The sequence below is a fragment of the Aulonocara stuartgranti genome (genome assembly GCF_965226115.1).
Source record: "Aulonocara stuartgranti genome assembly, chromosome: 12".
Taxonomy (NCBI): Eukaryota; Metazoa; Chordata; class Actinopteri; order Cichliformes; family Cichlidae; genus Aulonocara; species Aulonocara stuartgranti.
This window is the reverse complement of record NC_138948.1, coordinates 18,441,124-18,462,604: the sequence shown is the minus strand read 5'-3', so window position 1 is coordinate 18,462,604 and position 21,481 is coordinate 18,441,124. Positions and strand designations below refer to the sequence as shown.

Below are 21,481 nucleotides of genomic sequence, written 5' to 3'. Positions count from 1 at the left end.
GCATGGCGGGTTTTGATTGGCTGTGCCGGTTTCACAACGCCGAGTGTCGGCGGGGTAGGTCACGTGACAGCATCTGCTGCTGGCTGAGCGAAGCGTGTTAGCAGGTAAACGAAAGCTTCAGATTTGTTATGTTTGAATATTTTTTTTATTATTAAGTCGTTTTGAGAGTTCAGGTATGTTATTGTGTATTTTTTGTTTATTTTAACGAACTCGATGGGCCTGTTCAAAAACATTATTCGTCTTATTCGGCTATTAGTCGTCTAACTAACTGCGTTGTATCCGTGCTGAGCGATGCTGCTTTGTATGCGGACGGGCCGTTCGCACGCCGGGCAGTCGGCATGCCGCCTGTCTCTGGCTCCTGATTACTGCCCAAACAAATCTTAATAACTTTTCTCCCTGAATTATGTGCCTATAAATATATTAAGGGACACGGACAATTAGAAATGTCAACGAACCACGCAGCTCGTTTTAGTTTCAGTTGTTAGCTTGTTGCTAACGTTAGCCACATCTCCCATGAAGTGACTAATGTTAGCTCGTTGGGCTACACAAAGGGGAGCATGGCAGCGCTTGTCACGTTTGTTTATTTTTTGGTTGCTACCCCAGACGGACTGTACATAGAATAGACATATTGGCAGACAGGTTAGGATACTGATACTCTACACACGGCTTGTGGTAGTTTAACGAAGAAATTTGCGTGTTACTCGCACACAGAACAAAGACTAGCAGTTAGCCGGGCTGCTGCTATCGTGAGCTAGTTTGACCTAACATAAACGTTAGCCTCTGTGGTTCATGCTTCTGTCGAGTTTATCACACAAATAAGAGTGACTCTGATATTTAATACGTATAATTAAGGCAAAAATAAACACTGCTATCTGTATATGTACGACGCACGCAAATGCTTTGCCAGATAACCCTTTCCCGTGGATTTTATTTAAGAACCCACGCTGCCTGACAAATTGTCACTTGGTTGTATTATTAGCTACAGCCAGTTGCTTTGTTCGATACTACTCAGGCAGTGTTTGTGCTTTTGTTTTTCGCCTTTTTAAAAAGCCTGTATTTCTGTTGTTGTTGCCTATCTTTTATTCACATTTTTGATATATATAAAAGATGTTAATACCAGTATTAAAATATAGCGGTGCACTGAGTGTTTTTGTGTGGGAGAATAAGGCAGGGCTGTAAGCTGACACCCAACAGGCCCCTCTGGGCTGGCTAAATTTAAACGGGGATGTAGGGAGCGACAGATGGGGGTTATAGTCTTACATGGTATACTAGTGAGTCGGTCTGTTTATATTAAGTGTACAGTATCAGCACTGTAAGTAAGGAAAGTTTACTTACATTGCGATTTTCAAGAGCAAAAAGTGACAACGTGCTTTATATTACAAAATAAAATACAACAGTTAAAGCAAAAGCAAGTAAAGCAAACGTAACACCCAGGTATTTGAAAGCTGGGAGAACTGAAGATGTCCAAGAGTTTCACTTACCTTAGGACCAAAGGGGCACGAATAAGAACTTCAGTTTTTTGTGTAGTAATAGACGGATAATCGGCTGCCATCCTGTTCTTCATAATATGGATGTAGTCCAAGTTTAACTAGGATCTGTCCAAGTGGCAGCATATACAAGGGAAACAAGTTGGGCCCTAGGATGGCAGAAAAGGACCAAAAATTAGCAAAAGCATCTGAAAAGGTCCAGAGCAAGAAAGAGATGCCCACCCAAGTTCTAAGTCTCTCATTCAGGATACCATAATCAGCTGTGTTGCGGGCAATAGAGACATCCAATAGTGCAAGAACCAAATATTCATGTGCATCATTGACTTTGAGTTTCAAATTATATATACTGCACATTTATTTATTATTGTTTTCTTACTAAGGGGTAATGATGCCGTACCATCTGGCTTTCGTTTCACCTTTGCTTCTGTGTCCTTTGTCTTTCAGATTTTTCTATTTTGTACATACATTGTTTTGTATATACTGTATATGATGACTTCACTGGTCAGCAATCAAGCCCGGGGTACTCGGGACAAAACGCTGCCCACCACCACACAAACAACACAGCAACAGAAGCAGATACAGGTGGGTGGTTGTCATTGTAAATACAGAGTTATTAAGCAAAATAGTCTTTTAACTTCAATAAAATATTGCATCTCTTAGTCTTAAACGTAATTTTTCACTTTTAAATGATTTTATCCCACTTTTCATTAAAATATATAAAGGATCCAAATGCTTTTAAAAACATTTAAATTTACTATTCAGATGGTGATAGTTCTTGATTCTCATTAAGCTCTGTTTGTTTGCCAGGCCACAGCAGAACAGATTCGTTTAGCCCAAGTGATTTATGACAAAAACGATGCTGATTTTGAAGACAAAGTCAAACAGGTAATGTTTGTTCATATTTTGTGCGTAAAGAAATTTTCTGGGTCACCAGGATATATTTTCCTGGATTTAAAACTTAACTGTGTTTGTTTTCTTCTTCTTCTTTTTTTTCCTATGCTGTGACTTTCACAGCTGATTGAGGTCACTGGAAAGACTCAAGATGAGTGTATGGTAGCCCTTCATGACTGCAATGAAGATGTAAACAGAGCCATCAATTTCCTGCTGGAGAGCACCTCTGACACAGTAAGTATGCTCCATTCCCAAAACATGTGTTGTGCTTGCTTTTTACATATGATTTCGTTATTGCTGTTTTGGGAGAGACTAAATCATGATGCAAAAGTAGAAGTACAAATGCATTTTGTAGCACCATCATGATGTTCTGTTCAACTCTCAGACCTCTTGGGAGACTGTAGGAAAGAAGCGCAGCCTTGGGAAAGAAGGAGGACCTTCAGAGTTAAAGGAGAGCAGGGAGAAGAAGGGAGAGAGGGATGCCAGTCGTGGGCGTGGAGGGTCCACCAGAAGGGGCAGAGGCATCAGCCGAGGACGTGAGGGTAAGAAAAAGACACGTCGTATGCCTTATATAAATAAGATAAAAACGTAATCTTTCACATCGAGGACAATGGCATTATTTTGGCTCAGTGTTAATTATGACTTTTCCATCATCTCACTTTCCTCATCTTTTTTTTTTTTTTTGTTGAATTTCAGGTCGGTCAGAGGAGAATGGATTTGATGTGGCTCCTGGTGAGAGAGGAGGAGACCGTGGACGCAGGGGACGCGGTAGAGGTAAGCATTGGAGAGTAACACATGTCAGATTTATTAAACATATCCAAATGCAGAGTTGGATTATAAGAATGCTAACTGTAGTTACCAGGTTCATGTTCCCTGATGTGACCAGCATCGTATTTGTCTGTTGCTTCAAAATTTAAGTCCACCAATTCCATGTGCTTGCTTGAATGGGTGTTTGATGCATACAGTCACTAAAATGCAAAAATGGAACAGGGCCAAAGATGCACAGCGAGGAGTTTATTTCCTCCTCCAGCAACAATAAAGCGAAAGAGAAAGTACTACACCAGCAACAGAGCCTCATTTACGTGCCATAAATGATTTAGCCTACAGGAAATGGTGACTGTAAGTGGATGGTTATCAGCTGATTTAAGAGCATTAAGTCAAAACATTTCCTCATGCTTTTTAGTAGTTCTGCTACAGCCTTGATTAGAGCAGGGCGATATGGCCAAAAATATTTATCACGATATATATTTGAAAATTTGCGATAACGATATAACTGACGATATAATTGATGCGAGACAAAATACAACTCCACAACATTACTAGCGCAAAAAGACAACCTTCCATTTATTTTCACTTAAATAAGAAGCTGGTTTTTATGTACATTAAAGCTTTATAAAAATGTAACAGTGCAAATGCAAATTCCTTGCTGAAAGTTTAACCAAAAGGCATTTCCAGTAGAAATGGGCTGACATATCCTGAGCATAACCATGTATAATATCCACTGAAGTTAAAAAGAGGTGCTTTGCAACATTAAACTGCAGTGTGCAGTATGTATTTTTCGGACCATAAGGTGCACGGGATTATAAGGCACATTAAGCGAAACAAAGCAGTCAGATAAATCAAACTTTATTAAACTCATTCTTCTTGCTTCCTCCACTTCTGTACCATTGATTCATTAATGTTGAATTCTCTGGCAGCTGCTCTATTCCCATGTTGTTGCAGTATATTAATGACTAACCTTGTATTGTGGATGGATTATCTCAGTTGTTCTCCTGACTGAAGTTTGGTCCGTTTACAGCACCCTGCCATGCGATTGCATTTGTCCCTAACTATCAGGCACGTTAACTTTTATAAGTGGAAAAGTGTTAGTGTTCGTCCTCCAGCTTCACTGTTTATGTTATGCTAACATAGCTGTGTCGCTAGCGATCACGTAGCACATCATTATATACCAGCTAGCCCAACTTCAGTAACCCTACAAACGCCACTGCTGTTTAGTTTCCTGTCTTCATTTATGTTGGAAGTGATAGCAGAGCTGTACGTTTGAATTTTTTCAGAAATCTCTCAGTCAGAACATGCTATATCATGCTTAGGTAACTAGCGAAACTAGCGAGCTAACTTCCGCTAGCTTCCTGCTAACTTCTAACTCCGTTAAATGTAATAAATTTTGTTTTCATGGATGCCTGGAAGTTAAACTTCATAGTTACACCTGGTAAAGCAGCAATGCTGATCGTTTTATTAAAGAATTTAGACAGTTTTTAACTCTCAGTGATGCTGCAGTGTTCGTTTGACCTGAAGGTACGGAGTTTAGGACCCAGATTACTCCCAGATTTAAGAGCATCTTAGTCCGACAAATACAACGGCCGCTTGCATGTTCTGCAAAAAAATGTGCCTTGTCGTGTATCTGACGGACAAACACCAAACCAGTTCCACATCACTGAAGTTGCACCATTTTTACAAACCAATTCTGGTTCATTTGTTTCACTCAACAATCGGCCATGTGCGTATGAAAACAAAGGCACTGCGCATGCGCGTTTTACTCATATTCTATCGCGATATTTCATTTTCCTATCGTTGCCTAACATTATACCAGTATTACCGTGAACGGTATAATATGGCCCAGCCCTAGCCTTGATGATACTTTCTGTATCTGCAACTCCACTGGGGTTTGTTCAGAGTCGAGTGATGTAAATTTCATAATGAGTGAGTGTGAGGGTCTGCATGTTTGTTGTGACCGCACAGACTCATCTGAGGAGAATTTACTTTACAATGTAACTATGCATGCCCAATAGGCAGTTGATTTAAAAGAGCCACCTGTCTTCAGCTGTCCATGTCTGCAATTCAATATCTTATTAAAAAGTGTATAAAATGGCTGACAACTCTTACTCCTGTCGTCTTAAATTCAGATACAAATTTTAATGAAGCTACAATCTTAAAATGAAGTCAACAGACAGAAACACCACAACCTGTTTTGAGTTGATGATGGATCACTGTAACCACTCCCCACACAAATTGTTTTTAGATTGCAGAGGTGTGCACATGCCCTGACATGAAAATTTAGTGAATCTATTGCTAATCATATTTTTTTTTCCAATGCACTAATGGGAAACTTAGCTGAGAAGTCACTGACAATCATTTGTCCCAAGGCTTGATATTCTTAAAAATGCTTAATGAGGAATTTAGACTTAAGTGACTTGGTTGTGTTGTTCATATGGTTGTTTTGCTGCATTTTCAGTTGCAGGGGTTCGTGGCAGAGGAAGAGCAGCTGTTGGTAACAGGTTCTCTTCGCAGGGAATGGGGTAAGAATATGCATCATGTAAAAGTTTTACAAAAGGAGGTGATGATGTTGATTACAAGCACATATCTTAAAAACAAGTGTGTGTGGAAAAATATGTTTCTGAATCTCCTTGATTGAAAATTTGTTCTGCCTACCGTTATCAGTAAAAGCAGATGTCTTTCAATTCGCTCAGTTTTTGTTTTTTTGGTTTGTTTTGCTTTTTCACACTGCTGCTTTTTTTTTCCTCCAGAACCTTCAATCCTGCTGACTACTCTGCTAACGCTGGAGCTCGCCAGGAGGCATGGGAAGGAGATGGCAACGAAGCTGCTGAGGAAGCTGGTAAAGAAAATAGTCAGGCATACACTGATTTTTCTTGCAATATATACTTTTTAGTGTCCACTTTCTACATTTGAGCAAATGTCTCGTTTTCGACTATTTCAGGATTGCCACAAGAAATTACAAAAACACTAATTTGGCTATGCTTCTGTTTTAAATAGGGACATGGGGAGGCAACCCAGAAGACTGGAGTTCAGAAGACTGGAATGAAGATGTAAGGCACTGCTTTTCAGTGAAAGTGTATTGCAGCGCTTTAAATGTGCGCGTTTATGCTTAAAGTCTAGTGTTGCTGTCTAATGATGTTAGCTAACCAAGTCCTGTTGTTAAAGGGTGACTTGATGTGGCTCTGGGAGGTTTTGGAATGCTGTACTAATATCTTCATCTTTCACACAGTTATCTGAGACCAAAGTATTCACTGCCTCTTCTGCCCCAACAAATCACATCACACCTGGAAACAAGTAAGCCCTTCATAAGTCATTGGCACCTTGAAAGAACACGTAGAAATTGTTTAATTTTGGAGAATGGCATTTTATTTAATCAACACTGTTATTCCTTCTTTCCTCCTTCCAAACCTTTCTACTTTCACTCTTCACTCCACTTTCTGTGTGCTCTCCTGTTTCCTGCTTGTTCCCAGTGTGGACCTGGCTGGCATACTTCCTAAGGCTGGAGTGGGTGTAGGGAGTTCTGTGGACTCCGATTTGGGGGCGATAGTCGATGGCCCCTCAGCTGAGGATTTAGGCCAAAGCCTGGTGTTTACCAATTCACATCACAATGGACGCACTGCAACACACAGCTACGCACATGCCACAGCCAACAGCTATGCCCATGCAGCTTCTGGCAGTACCACCTACGCACATGCTGCACTGGTATTCATAACTATACTCTATAGATTTATAGACCTTAATACAATATACATTTAGATGTATCCTCATCGCCTTTTTCTTCTGTCTCCCTGTCAGTCCTCAGTCCTAGGTTCTGGTTTTGGGTCACTGAATGCACCCAAGCAGGCACCTGCCCCTGACATCCGGACATCAGAGCAGCTGAATGGGCCTCGGCTTGGTCAAAGAACCAGTCAGATGTTGGCCACCACCAGCAATAGCAGCATTTCCAAAGACCAAGGGCAGTCTCCAATGCAAGCTCCTGCCCCCTCTCCCTCTGCAGACAACAAGGCTCAAAGACTGGAGAATGGCTCTATTACTGCCCAACACTGTAAGTTTATCTCAGAGTAGTTAGGAATCCAAAACAAAGATGTTATTAGGTTTGGAAGCATTTTTTAAAGAATGGAGTAAAACCCAGAGGTATGGTGAATATCAGTATTGTAGTCATGGTAATGAATGTATATTTGTCTCCCTTTGTCTTCAGCGGAGATTAAGCTTCAGCCAGAGCCATCAGTGGTGCTCAGCCAGCTGGCTCAACGGCAACAGCAGTCCACAATCCTTCCCACCACAGAGCCTTTGGGCCCTGTCCAGGCACATGCTCCACAGGCCCCCACACCGCCAGGTAGGCCTGCAAAATAGAACTATCCTGTACCACTAAAAGTGTGATTGTAGGCTGTTGCTACCTATAGAGTAGAGAGACAGTAAAATATGTAGTGCCCCTACAAAAAAGATACATAACAGGAAGTCGAGTTAGTCAGTTGCTTTATTGCTATACCGTGCTATTGTTGTTGTGACTATAATGACATGGTGAATGGTCATGGTGCTTTTATTCTCATTCAGGTCATGAGTCCTCTGTCCCTCCTGTAAGAGACAGCGCTTCTCCAGGAGTGAAGCTGCCAGGCATGGAGCCTTTGACCACAGAGCCTCCTCAGCGCCAAATAAAGACACAGAGACGCAGAGCGCCTCCTCCCTCAAAAGTAAGCCTCTTTGAACCTTTTTATCTGGCAGAAAATGTAAACGAGAAATGACAAAAGAGCTGTATTCATTCTAAGAGGAGATAGAAACCGAAAATCAGTAATTTATCTCCTCTTAAGGGGTTTACAAGGCAGGTCTGCTAGTTAACCAGTTATATGAGCAGACTTAATGAGGTAGTTTCCACAGCCTTATGCTCCCCTTACTACACACACAGGTATGCAAACTTTTTTTTAAAGAATAGACTGCTTGTACTTGACTCCTCCCGGTGCTTGTTTATCTGCTAGTCTTGAAGTAGCAGTAGACCAGAATATTCAGCTATTTATGTTCTTTTGTTGGCTTTGTTTTCAACTCGGTGTCTTTGTTGTTACAAATAATGACTTTTCACACCTCTCTGGTTACTGTTTGGACAGTAGCCACCGCTAAGCTGCAAGCATGAGGTCGTGTTCACCTTTTACTACATCTGCTCTTGAGTGAGCAGCAGCTGGTGCTTATGCTCAAATCAGCATCACATTTTGTCCTGACCTTCAGTTACTTTTTTTTTTTTTTTTAATGGGACTGTTTTAACTCTGATTGAACACTGACAAAATGTTGGTAAAATGTTTTCACAATCAATTTTTTTGTAATAAAGAACAGAAACCTACCCCAAATCCAAAAATTAGATCAGTTCTGATTACTCGTCCTTCTGTCGTCTTTAGATTCCATCGTCAGCAGTGGAGATGCCGGGATCGGCAGATGTGTCTGGTCTTAATGTTCAATTTGGAGCTCTAGACTTTGGGTCTGAGGCTAGCAGTGGAACATCAGATATGGTACCAACTGAGTTGGCCAGGGAACACACGCCTGTTCAGGCCCCACCAGCCATGCCAGTTCCTACTGCTATTCCCACACAGCCGCCTCAGAATAGCCTGTTCTCTAAGCCAGGAGCTGTGAGGTATGTGTTTGTCATGCAAGCATGTTGGTGTATGTGAGGTATTTGTTATGTGTGGTGGGTTTTTTTATGTTTTGTTTTGTTTTTTTGCTTTTTTTAATTCCCCATTTAGTGGATATAATACTGGCAAACCGGGTGATTCGCAACACTTTAAATTCCAGAGACTAAAATGACCACAACTCTTTTTGTTTTGCAGTGTAGCCCAGAGCCCTAAAAACATTCAGGAAACTTGGTTTTAAAAAAATGTTAAACCTCAGATTCAGAAAAGTCTCATTGTCCAAAGAAAGTTCTTGATGTTGAATTGAACCAGTTTTTTGTTGGTTTTTTTTTAAATTGAGCTTTTTCATGACTCCTTCAGGAACCCTTTGCAACTTTGCTTACATTTATTTAATGTTATTTATTTATTTTTGGAGACCCTATACTACTTTATATCTCCCCCAACACAAAATCTCTATTTGTCCTTTAAACAGTGAACACATGAGCAGCTTATCTTCTGTAACGGACCCCAACTTCCCTTCACCCTCTTTGGGCTTACCTAGTGCTACGCCCACACCCTCCCTTGGTCTCCCCAGTGCTGCTGCGCCACCCTCCTCTTCAGCCCCAACCACAGTCAGCCGGGTGGAGAGCAGCATCCCGAGGTCCCTACCCCCTCATCTTGGGTTCCCACAGAGCAAAGATATCCCATCGGCTCCTGGTGGGCCTCTGACGGTGAGTATAAACCTTTTTTCTCAGGTCTCAAACAGAATAAAGATTTTGGCAACTACTTAAATGTTATTTGCCTGAAAGCTGAATGATGAAACCAAGTCTTGAAACGTTTTCTCTCTTAGAATGGCTACACTGGTATGAAGACACAGAGCACACAAGACGGTAAGTACTATTGTCAGTAATGTAAAAATGCACTCACATGGCCAATAAAGTCTGGTATAATGAACATTGATTGCTTAATGCTGAGGAGGAAATGGAAAGATGCATCTTAGCGCAAGTTGTGGTTTGCTAAATGCCGTTTTTATAGCCACCCCATCTCATTTTCTTTTTCACCCTGATTCTGTTCAATTCTTTTCCTTCTCATATAGTAACTTAAAAAAAACAGACAAATAGACCAAATTTTGCCCCAGATTAATCTTTCTAATTTTAAACCAGGCACAGCATCATCTAGGACAGTGACAACTGAGTCTCCCATTATGACAAGTGACAGCAGCCCTGGCCACCACATCCCTTCTCCTGCAGTTACAGCTTCCCACTCAACATCCATCTCATCGTTCAGCAGGTAAGGAGCGGCTCGGCTGCACTTTGATGTTTTTGCCTGGAGATGATGATGCTTACAAGCACATATCTAAATCATTTAATGTGGACATATTTTTCACTGAATCTCCCTGCTTCCTGATCACACATCCAATTTGAAGTGCTTTTGCAGATTTATCAGATTTCAGCAGGCTGACAGACTCTCTTTATTCTCTTTGTAGTCACACAAGCAGTACGCACTCATCTGGGTCGACCCTCTCTACGACTTCCTCCCTTACGGTAAACAGATGCTTAGTATGTTTGGATTTTATAATTTTATTTTAATCCAAAATTTTAACTAAGCTCCAGAGTTTACAAACAAACAAACAAAAAGAAAATGCGTTCTCTGCTTTTATTCTTTCAGACGAGTAACGAGGAGAGTAGCAGCGGAAACATCCATGCCTTTACTTCGCCATCATCCAGCCAGGTTGTTAATCCCAATCCTTCGGCTCCCCCCGTTGTCAGTAGTTCTGCCACCAATGGTCTGCATCCATCTGGAGCACCTGGACTAATTCCAAATGGCACAAACGCCACACTCTCAGCTGCCGGCAGCCGCACAGCACCCCTGCTCACCACCACCTCCGGTATGATCTTTACTACCATAACACCACGATGGACGTTAAAACTAAAATATTTTGAAATATCATACTCAATTCTTTTTTTCTTTTTCTTTTTTTTTACTATGAATTATGATTTTAATCCGGCTGTTTTGGACACTTAACTGAGACTGTACTTATCTATAAATAGTTATGTTCATTCAGTGCATAACATGTCCTTTGTGGTGTCTGCTCCAGGTAAAGCTCCTCCCAACTTGGCCCAAGGAGTGCCACCTCTCCTGGCCAACCAGTACATCATGGGCCCTGGTGGATTGCTCCCTGCATATCCGGTAGCTATTTAACTGTATCATATAATTACTTGTTTGTGTTACTCTTGATCCCATGAATTCTTAAGGGAAAGGAAAGACTTAATATGGATCCTAAAGATAGATTAATTGGGTGTCCTCTTTAAAAAATAAATAAATGCAGGTTTTTCTAGAAGTGCAGAAACTGAACAGAGGGATTGAATTTTCTCTTTATTCTATAGAGGTTTTTAGTCATTTGGGAAGATTTTGATCATGTACTGAATACACTCATTAGCAGCTAGTAAAGATAAAAGGCTTTGTAGGCATAAGCGATGTTTATTAGAGACTCCAACATCTGCTAAATAACCATTGTCCTAATTTCAACAGCAGATATATGGATATGAGGACTTGCAAATGCTGCAATCGCGTCTTCCTTTGGTGAGTCTGTTGCTTAACTTAACCTTTAATAATGCCTTAATGTTAGTTGCTTTTTAACATGAGAAATATCTGAGTATCTGATCTAGACAACCCAAAATGTGATGTCCACATATGTGGACGCCAGGTCCTAGGAGGTTAATGCTGTTTGTCTTTTTAATTATTAATTATTTTCCTCTATCTGGACAGGACTACTATGGTGTAACATTCCCTGGTGCTACAACTGCTATGCCTGGTAGAGATGGACTTGCTAATAACCCATATTCAGGTAGATCAAATTTTATTCTCCCTTGCACTTCATCATTTTGACTTGATGACTTTGGTTAAGCACTTTTTTTTTTTTTATAGATTGTGTTGAACTGAAATTTTCTGTCGCCTGTAGGTGTTTTTTTTTATTATTTTTTTAAGGGGGGTGAGCATCTTAGTTTTTTTCTAAGCTGTGTTTTTAATCTTTGCTATGGCTTGAAGCAAATGAAGGACATTTCCTAAGAACACCAGCCCAACAATATCCTTAAAGCCTCGTGTATTTGTTGCCTAAAGGGTGGTCATCTAAGAACTCTGTTTTTACTGATGGGGAATTGTGTTCGGTGGAAAGCTGGAGTACCTGTTATAAGAGTAGAAATGAGGCTTTAGGGTTCATTTCCACTTTTGTCTTACCTTTCTTCTGTCTCTCCTGATTCTGCTCAGGTGAAGCAACAAAGTTTGGCAGGAATGACTCTTCATCTCCAGCTCCTCCAACCACCCTGTCTACAGCTGGGGTGCAGTCACAGCCCCAGCAGACACAGCAGACAGGCACACAAGGGCAGGGTCAGAGCCAGGGTCAGCAGACACAGAACCAGGCCTTCCTCAACCCCCCTCTCCCTCCTGGCTATGGATACACTGGTAAGGGAAAAACAAAATCATGTTTAATCACATCGACGTCAGTCATTTTAAGGTTTTACACTATTAACCATTTGCACATCCTCCATCATTTCACAGGTCTGCCATATTATGCTGGTATGCCTGGAGTTCCCTCAGCTTTCCAGTATGCCCCCACTGTCTTTGTGCCTCCTGCCTCAGCCAAGCAGCCAGCAATGGGCCTGGCCAACCCCTCCAATCAGTACCACCAACAGCATCAGCCAAGTTATGGACAGCACGCATATGGCACAGGTAAGACCTGGACTAAACAGGGTTTTGTCTGGTTTGTTAGAATTCTATTATTATTGTAATAGTAGTTGTAATACATTAGTAAACTAAACTGATATCTCAGCAACACAAAATGTAGTTATGAAGCTTAATTAGCTTAAAAGCTGGCATTATTGTGGGCTTCCTGGAAAGTTATTTTTGTGTATTTTGAGACTCAAGTGTAAAAATAGACGTCAGACTAAATCAAGGTGTCTCTAGTGGGAGGGGAAAGTGAACTGAATTTCCAAACCTTTACACATGTACACCACATGCTGCATGTGCGTGTAGAGTTGGGCCTGTTTTGTTTTTGTTTGTTTTTTCTGCTTGTGCTGCATGCATAGCTCAAACCCCCTGCTAAAGTTGGACACAGCTCAGTATAGACAGCTGCCATTTCAGTCAGGTTACCTTACTGCCTCTCTCTCTCTCCTGCCCCCTCCCCCCTCTTTTTCCTTCCCATCCTCCTCCTTCACAAAATCTGCTCCTCATCCTCTCTCCCTCCCCCCTCTGCTTTGCTCTGCCTCCTCTGTTCTTCTATACTCTTCCTCCTCCCCCTTCAGCCTTTGATGACCTGTCTCAAGCCCACGGTGGGGAATACAGTAAGGCAGGGTATGGAAGCACTGCCCAGTCACAGGCCAAGTCAGCAGGCAGCGGTCCAGGGAAAGGTACATGCACGACACATGGTGCACACTCTAACAACACACAAACACACACACAGTTAGTGGGCGTTTTTCAAGGAGGAAAAACGGGTGTACTCACAATTGCAGATGATTCTACAGTCGAGAGTGTCCTGGAGAAAGGTGTGTATATGCAAGCATGTGATTTTACTTTCATGTGCAAATGGCTGGGTACATGCTAAAGGGCGGCACGGAAGTGAGAAACATGCCCCTGCTCCTCCTCACTTACTATGCTTCTTCCTCCTGGCTGGCCTGTGTCCTACTAACAGTGGAAACTGGCATTTAGTTTAGAAGATAAGCTTATCAGCATTGAAGTGACACAGCTGCTGTTTTTTTTTTTTTTTGGTTTTTTTTTTTTGTTTTTGTTTTGTTTTTATGCATTCCCACTGATTTGTTGTTGCTTTTTCTGTTTTTGTCCTCCTTTCCCTCTGAAATCCCAACATTGTCTTTTCCTCTTTTTCCTTCTCCCCCTCTTTCATTTCTTTCCAGCACCAGGATTGTCAGGTTCAGGTACTAGTGGTGGAGTACCTGACATGGGAGGTTCAATCTACAGCAAAACACAGGTGTGTGTGTGTGGTCCACATGTCTAAGCATGATCTGTTTGTATATATTTAAAACAATGTGTTTTGTATGACGTTTTTTAAGAGGTTTAATCATTTAAATGTGTGGTGCAAAGTTAACTGGTAAAAATACCAGTTCATCCACTCTCCACCCTATTTTAAAGCCCACTACATGACTGTTTTTATCCTTTGCTCATACCGAGGCTGCTGGCTTGTGGTTGGCTCAGAGTTCTGCATAGCTTTCACTTTGTTAGCTCCATTGGCTTGGTGAAATTGATTAAAATGTCTCGTTAGGTTTGTTGTCTTGAACTCTTTGATACGGTTCCCCTGTAGTGTTCTTTAGCTTCCTCACTCATTGAAGAACTCACTAACAGCCACATGCTAACAACGTGTGACTGCTCATAGCTTATGTTTGTGAGTTTGCATGCGACTTTACATACAGAGCAGCTTGAACTCTCAACTTTTGACTTAGTTGATGCCTTAGTCCATATACGCATCTGGTTAGTACAAACTTTGGCTACATATATTACCATAATCAAGCTCAGTTAGATCCTCTTTAAATGATTCTGCTTGTCAAATGAAAATGTAGAAATGTGAGCATTTCAGTTTGAATGTCAAATTTTTTAAAATAAAGCTCGGATGAAGAACTGTTTATTTCAGAAGAATATTATATGGAAAGATTATGGATTAGATTGTTTTTGCCAGACATAAATGAATCTTTTGTCCTCGTTTTTTGTTTTTGTTTTGTTTTGTTTTTTTGTTGTTTTTTTTTTTGTGGTAGTCATTTGACAAGCAGGGCTTCCACACAGGGACACCACCTCCCTTCAGCCTGCCTTCAGCACTAGGAGGAACGGGGCCCCTGAACCCTGGTGGTGCGCCTGGCTACGCCCCTGCACCTTTCCTGCACATTCTGCCTCCTCACCAACAGCCCCACTCCCAGCTGCTGCACCATCACCTCACACAGGACGGACAGGTAACCCTCCACAACCAGTGGGAAAAAAATATTTTCATACATTAAACTTCGAGGTTTTAGTATAGTTTAGTTTTGCTTTTGGTTTATTGTCTATTAAAAAGGCTGCTGTACCCTTACTAAATATTTTTTGTGCTAATCAAATAAGAAAAGTACTCAATGTGTACATCTGATTAAATTCTGCACCTGTGTTACTGCAGTTTGTTGTTGTTGTTTTTTTAAACTCAGTTTTTATTATAATTTACAACATTGCAATGTTCACGAGTAAGACAGTTACTGGAACCGCAGTGCAGAAATACAGATTACAATAAGAACTGCAATTGGGAAACACAACACAAAACTGGGAAGCAAACCCCCCCCAAAAAAAACAAAAACAAATATGTGACAATCTTAATAGCCATAAATGAACGAAACGAAACAGACCTATGCTAAATTATTGAAACAGTAAAGCATGTATGGGTCGCCAACGCTCAGTAAACAATTCTCTCTGAATCCGCAGAGCATAGGTTATTTCCTCCATCTGGTAAAATTCTCTTTATCAATCCACATATTATATGAAGGTGGGTCAAGATTCAGCCATTTAATAGTAATACACTTTAGTGATGCTGTAAGCAAGATTCTTAAGAGATACTTTTTATTGTTTCCTGCAAAACCATTTGGTAATACTCCTAAAATGGCTAACTGTTGGTCTTTGTTAGTGGTTGTTGGAAAACTGTATTGAGAACTCTAAATATGTCATTCCAAAATGAGCAGATTTTTGGGCATCTGTGATATAGGTTCCTAAATGAGTACCACAATTTCGCCAGCAGGTATCAGGATTTGTAGGCTTCATTTTGGCCATTATCTCTGGGGTTCTAAAATATCTCATGACCACCTTCCATTTGAATTCTCTCCACAGCCCAGAGTTAGTCACGAGATGGGCTTCACCGAACACCTCTTCCCAGGCGTCCTCTGAGATTTGAGTGCCAGTCTCAGCTTCCCACCTTGCCTTAATATCCAAAGTTGCACTTGTACTGAAACTCATAAATGCGTTATAGAAATTGCTGATTAATTTTGCGGAGGAATTACTTTGAAATATTTTTAGAAATATTTCCTCAGTGGGTGAGGGCTCCAAAACTTGCCTCCATTCTTTATGTTTTGTCAAAAAACTTCTTAGCTGCAGAAATCTGAAAAAGTCAGAAGAAGGAAGCCGAAACTGACCTCAATTGTTCAAATGAGCTCAAGTTTACGAAGCCCGTTATGTGACCATGCTCTGAAGCCAGTCTTCCACAATAGGAGAAAAACCCTGCAGGGAGGAGAGGCTTGATAAAATTGAAATTTCTTTTGGAAGACCGAATGATTGTTTGATTCTACGCCAAATCTTTAGTGACCCTCGTCCATTCCCCCATATGCACATTTTTAATTGAAATGTTAGAAAAAAAACAGGGATTTCAATGGTCTTTCGCATATTGTCTTCTCAATGTTTAGCCACTGAGTTTCAGACAGATCCCGCACCCATACAGTCAGGGGTCTCATCTGAGCTGCCCAGAAATAATATTTCAGATTTGGAACAGCCAGTCCCCCCTGCAGTTTTGACAGTTTTAATGTTTGGAACTTGATCCTTGAGCGTTTGCCTTGCCATATAAATTTGGAAAAAAGTTTATCTAAATTATCAAATGTAGAGTTGGGAATGTTTATAGGCAGCATTTGAAAAAGGTATAGAAGTCTTGGCAATACATTCATACGTATACTCTCGATCCGACCCAAGAAAGACAGAGACAGGACATAATTTACATAATTTACTTTTAAACAAGTCTGATAATAAGTGAGGAATTTGAATTCCTAAATACTTGATACCTTCCTTTGGCCATTTAAAGCCAGATGAAATGTTTCCTCCTATATCCATTGCCAATGTTTTGTCAATATTAACTTTGTAACCAGAGAGGTAACCGTATGTACTAATAATTTCTTTTAAATGAGGTACACTGACGGCAGGATTTGAAATGTATAAAAGTACATCGTCTGCATAGATGGACAATTTATGCTGTTCTCCAGTAATTGTAAGGCCCTGAATTTCATGTTCATCTCTAATCAGCTGCGCCAGAGGCTCAATACTTATATCGAACAGCAGGGGCGACAGTGGGCAACCTTGTCTACACCCACGTTCCAGTGGAAATCTGGCTGATATTGTTCCATTTACCCGTACAGCCGCCATTGGGTTGGAGTAAAGAATCTGTATCCACTTAATTAAGTTTGGCCCAAATTTGACTCTTTCAAGTGTATGGGCCAAGTATTGCCAGGAAACCCTGTCGAATGCTTTGTGCGCATCGAGAGACAGAATCGTTCCTGCAGTTTTAAGGATTTTATTTGGCCTGTCACTATCCATCATCACTGAAAAGTTCTCCTTGATAATTCCTGGTTTTCTCCACTGTTGTTGTATATTTAGAATCTACACCCTCTTGTGTGATAAGTTCAGTAGAATAGGGCTGACTAAAATGAATAATATAAGCACTTTGAAATGACACAAATTAAACACATCCACTGAATGGACTTCTTTTTCTTCATAGGGTGGCCCTGGTCAGCGCAGTCAGTCCAGCAGCATGCAGCAGAAAACCCAAGGCAGCAAGTCCAGCTATAGCAGCTCTGCATACTGGACAAACTGAGGAATGCTTCCATATGTTTTTTGTTTTTTTTGTTTTGTTTTTTCTCCTCGTCTCCCTGAAAGGCTGCGTGTGTAAAGCTAAAACAGAAAAACAAACACACTACCCTCACAATGAGCAACCATGGGTTTCGTTGCCCTGCTCCCCCCACCTCCAAGTCCTCTTAAGTCTTTTGGGTTCTCTCTTCCCCCCCCTTTTCAAAATTGGTTGTACATGTAAGATATTTATGTATTTATATATAAATATATATATATATACTGTATATGTAATAGTAGAACATGAAATGTGGTTGCTGCATTTTATTTTTGAAGGACTTTTTGTTTACTTTTTTCAAAACTGCAGGAAAAGATGTTACATTGAGACAAAATGAGATGTTAGTGAGAGAGTGAGTGAAGAAGAAAAACGACCCAAAACTTCCTGGAAGAAACCAGAAAAAGGAAAAGGAGAGAGCTATAGCACTGATTGCATTTGAGGACACTTCAGATGGGGGTGGGGTTTATAATAACTAACTGCATCTGTCTCCTCTTTTTTTTCTTTTTATACATGACTTCCTGAATGGCTGGGCTCGTCCCTCTGAGCTTCATTTTGTAGCTTCCTGTCTTTTCCCTCTTTCTTCTCTCCCTCTCCTCTGGAGAGCTGCCTACTCTCCCGGGGTCACTTTCTTTAAAGAAAGACCTGCCCATCTAAATTTTATATTTTTATTTAATTTTAACCCTCATTTTCTCGAAATAAAGTTCTGAGCAGTTGGTAACTGACTCCTTGTTTTATATGTATGTACATTTACACAAGTTAATCAAGTGGGTTTTCCTTGACTGACCCATGTCTTCAGACTCATTTTCAGTGTTTTAACATATTTACTTGTATTTACTGGGATTTATTTGTTTCGGATGAATGTCTATTTCACTACATAAATCATGAACAAATGTGTAGGCAAACGGCTAAATATTTTTTAACGTGAGAGTACAAAAAGGCCTTAAAACACAAAAGTTACTAGTGATAAACTGGTCATTTTTGGCAGCACAGTGGTGTGCACTGTTGCCTCACAGTGAGAAGCTCCAGGGTGTCAATCCCCCTGCAGACTGGAGGCTTTCTATGTGGAGAATGCATATTTTCCCCAGCTGGGCATATTTGATCACTATTGTTAAATAATCTGCTCTTGTTCTTTGTGCCACCCACTGACAGTGAATGACTGTTAATGAAGATGGCTCCATGGTGTAGTAATTAGACTCTGATTCAAGACTAAGACAGAAACTCTCAGGCTGTCCCAAGCTCAGATAAATTAGATTCCATTAAGAAGGCATGAGGTGTAAAATCCGGGCCAAATTGAACCTCCAGAGCCATCTGCTGTGGTTCAGTTCTAAGTACCAGAACTACTGCTGTCCTATTTTGATCTAATTTATACTTGTATGCTACAATGTTAAATGATAAAAGCATCCTCAGTTCAAGTCCGAGAAAAAATATTTTCTTTCCATTTCTAAACTCGCATGAGATTCAGAGCAGAGTAGGTCCCTGACACGCAGGTTTAGCATTTTCTGTAATCTGGTCAGTGTAACTGTTCTCTGCAATAGTCTTTTAAGCCAGTTGGCCATATGGTGGCCCAGCTTGAGCAAGACACAGGTGGCTCTGATCACAGTGAATCCATCATAGCACTCTTTTTTTTTTTCCTTTTCCCATAAAATACCAAGTTTGTGATGTTAATGAAAGCTAAACTGATGCACGTTTAAAAGTGTATTAATCTCATCCTTGTTCTATGACAGGGCCTTTTATTTCAAGTGGCTGAATTTGTGCGGCACGGTGCATTGATGCACGGTGACTTTGTTAGTCTTGTGCACGTTCAGCACAGTACCATCACGTAAAGAGAACGAGATATTTTTAAAGGTGAGCTATGATGTCACTTGAGGCCCTCATAGTTTTATGAGACATTTCATTTTCAAACTGATAAATCAAGGTTAGTCCCAGCAACGGTTCTGAACCTTTTTTTGAGTGATGTTTGAAATGTATAGCATATGAAAAAAATCAAAGTGAGGAAGTTTAATTCTGTTTGTGTAGAGGCGAAGGCATGGTTAGAAATGGTGATGAGTTCAACTGCAATTGTGTGTAACTTATCAGTCACCACCTGGTGGCAGTATATAACTGCCCTATGTGGGTATTAATTCCATGCCATACACAGACTTTTGACCCAGGAGCCCAGACTGAGTGGATCACTGTTACAGGAACATATCAAATAAATCCTCTTATGAAAATCAAAATATTCAGACTGAGTGTGCTGGTGAAAACCACTGACAAGGGTCACATTGACCGTTTTGTTACAATGCATTATTTTACTGGCAGACACTCGGTCTTTATCAGTATATCAACCTGACATGCTTCACATGGCAGCGGCATGCTGTTCCTCAAAAGTTCAAAGTGCCCTGTGACACTGAAAAAACAGCTCGGCTTGTGTAACGTGACAAAGTATCAAGGTGATGAAAGGGCCCCTAAATGTCCCTGATCCCAGTCTGTGGGATATACTGGAACAAGCCTAATTCACGGAAGCTCTTCTGCCAGCTTTCTGCTTCCAGAGGTCCTACATCCATATACAGCTGGTTCAGGCCTGTTTGAGCAGCACAGAGAGTGGGGCCTTCATGAAGCTGGTTTTAATACTGAGGCAGATCAATGTACACAGTTCATACGTGTGATGCTACACGAGTGTGTCTAAATGTGAGGTGATCAAACCTAAAAAAAACAAACACTTTTTTGTTTTTGCAGATTATTTGAGTCATTTTTGCCTGATAAGTACACAGAAAACTGGTGGTGACAACATTCACAGATGGACCTTCAAAGTTTTAGCTATACTGCTCTCTGTCTCCACCCTACATTCATTGTCTCAAGTGAATGTAGAGAGTGTGTGTGAACACCCAGAGGAGCCTATATAACCCTGGAATGTGTTGGACAAAGGAAAGGGTGAAGAGATGAGGAGAATGATGGTTATATGGGAGGATAAAATTCAGGACAGCGAGGAGAGAAAGTTGGTGAATGGCAGGTGCTATTGTGGCCTAAGTGCAGGAGCCTAAAACGACAAGGTCAAAGGTCAAAGTGAAGTTGCCTCAGCTCCCTGGATGTCCGCCCAGAGAGATACCAATACGTAATAGGCCAAGGAGCCATGGGAAATAACCAAAGGGACATAAAGGTACGTGAAGGAAAGTAAAGAGCAAAAAACAGAACATTTGGAGAGAAAAGGAAAGCAAACCAATGACAGAATGTGGAGACATTAGAAAGCAATTTGGATGCATTTACATGACTAGCTCACATCTGATAACATGCCTGTGCTGATGGAAGAAAAATCATGTGGGATGTTTCCCTGTAGAAGTGATGGGCTCAATGCTGAATGAACAAATTAGCTGTGTCCTTGTTGAATGAAGCTTGTTGGCTGCGGTTTCCTGTTGAGGCCTTCTATTGTACTGTATCGTGGAGTCCCCCCCCCCCCCCCCGAAGTTGTGTTTGGCTTCAAACACGCGATTCACCCTGTTATTCCACTGAAGAGGCACAGGAATGCACACAGGAATGCCCCTCGGAGTGTTTGTTGACACTCGTGTGACCGCTCCGCTCTCAGATGTCGACAAAGACGTTTTGTTGGGATTCACTCGGTTCTCTCCCTGGAGAAGACTCTGGGAGCTGTGAAGCTGTCACGCAGGATATCGCGACAGCTAAGACCTGAATGGAAACCAGGGGGCCCCATTGCTCAAGGCTGTCTCGTGACCTGGGTGCTCAATTTTGATGCCCAGATCAATTTCTGCTGTATCTTGTCTCCTCTTCTTTTCTCACCCTGCTGAATGGAGTGCGATCAGTGGATCTGCCTTTTTAACTCGCTTTCGTCTCTATCTGAGCGTGCCGTGAGATGGTCTTGTCCTCCCGCTTGTTGTAAGACGTGGCAGCGGGGTCCATTCAGCAATAAAATTGGCTGTAATTAGTGCAATTATGCTGATTTTTACTTGTGTACCACTCAGAACAGAGTTTTCAGTGCGAACAGAGACGTCGCCAGGAAACTGCTGCAAAACAAAAACCCATCAATCAACAAGGACCTTGAATGAAAGGCTCAATTCTGAACACATTCCACAATGACAGCGTTCACTCGGCTTTGACCTGGGCTGTGATCTGGGGGGCCATGACAT

General features: G+C 41.2%; 1 protein-coding gene across 6 annotated transcripts; it reads left to right on the top strand.

Annotated features, from left to right (window-relative positions):
* On the top strand, nucleotides 1-18,081 carry LOC309718832 (ubiquitin-associated protein 2-like). 6 transcript variants are annotated; one of them, XM_082554421.1, is made up of 30 exons: nucleotides 1-104; nucleotides 1,932-2,069; nucleotides 2,295-2,372; nucleotides 2,502-2,612; nucleotides 2,764-2,920; nucleotides 3,075-3,152; nucleotides 5,611-5,674; nucleotides 5,903-5,991; nucleotides 6,150-6,202; nucleotides 6,382-6,446; nucleotides 6,623-6,854; nucleotides 6,948-7,197; nucleotides 7,351-7,488; nucleotides 7,707-7,843; nucleotides 8,537-8,769; nucleotides 9,237-9,474; nucleotides 9,594-9,633; nucleotides 9,907-10,033; nucleotides 10,230-10,287; nucleotides 10,412-10,631; nucleotides 10,842-10,933; nucleotides 11,276-11,326; nucleotides 11,513-11,591; nucleotides 12,011-12,205; nucleotides 12,302-12,472; nucleotides 13,045-13,149; nucleotides 13,252-13,284; nucleotides 13,651-13,724; nucleotides 14,503-14,694; nucleotides 17,238-18,081. In XM_082554421.1, exons 2-30 carry the CDS (start codon nucleotides 1,974-1,976, stop codon nucleotides 17,331-17,333), a joined length of 3,552 nt encoding a protein of 1,183 aa, XP_082410547.1. In that variant the 5' UTR covers nucleotides 1-104; nucleotides 1,932-1,973; the 3' UTR covers nucleotides 17,334-18,081. The 6 variants fall into 6 exon arrangements, with proteins under 6 accessions (XP_082410547.1, XP_082410545.1, XP_082410549.1 ...); XM_082554419.1 differs by having other exon boundaries at nucleotides 10,230-10,302; XM_082554420.1 differs by lacking the exon at nucleotides 1-104 and adding an exon at nucleotides 565-639 and having other exon boundaries at nucleotides 10,230-10,302.
* Nucleotides 18,082-21,481: the final 3,400 nt, after the last annotated feature.

Bases quoted from the DNA above. Each gene is read 5' to 3' on its own strand.
- LOC309718832 (XM_082554419.1), top strand. From the start codon at position 1,974: ATGATGACTTCACTGGTCAGCAATCAAGCCCGGGGTACTCGGGACAAA. The intron at 8,770-9,236 runs GTATGTGTTTGT...TCCTTTAAACAG, and splicing joins TCTAAGCCAGGAGCTGTGAG to TGAACACATGAGCAGCTTAT. The intron at 12,206-12,301 runs GTAAGGGAAAAA...ATCATTTCACAG, and splicing joins TCCTGGCTATGGATACACTG to GTCTGCCATATTATGCTGGT.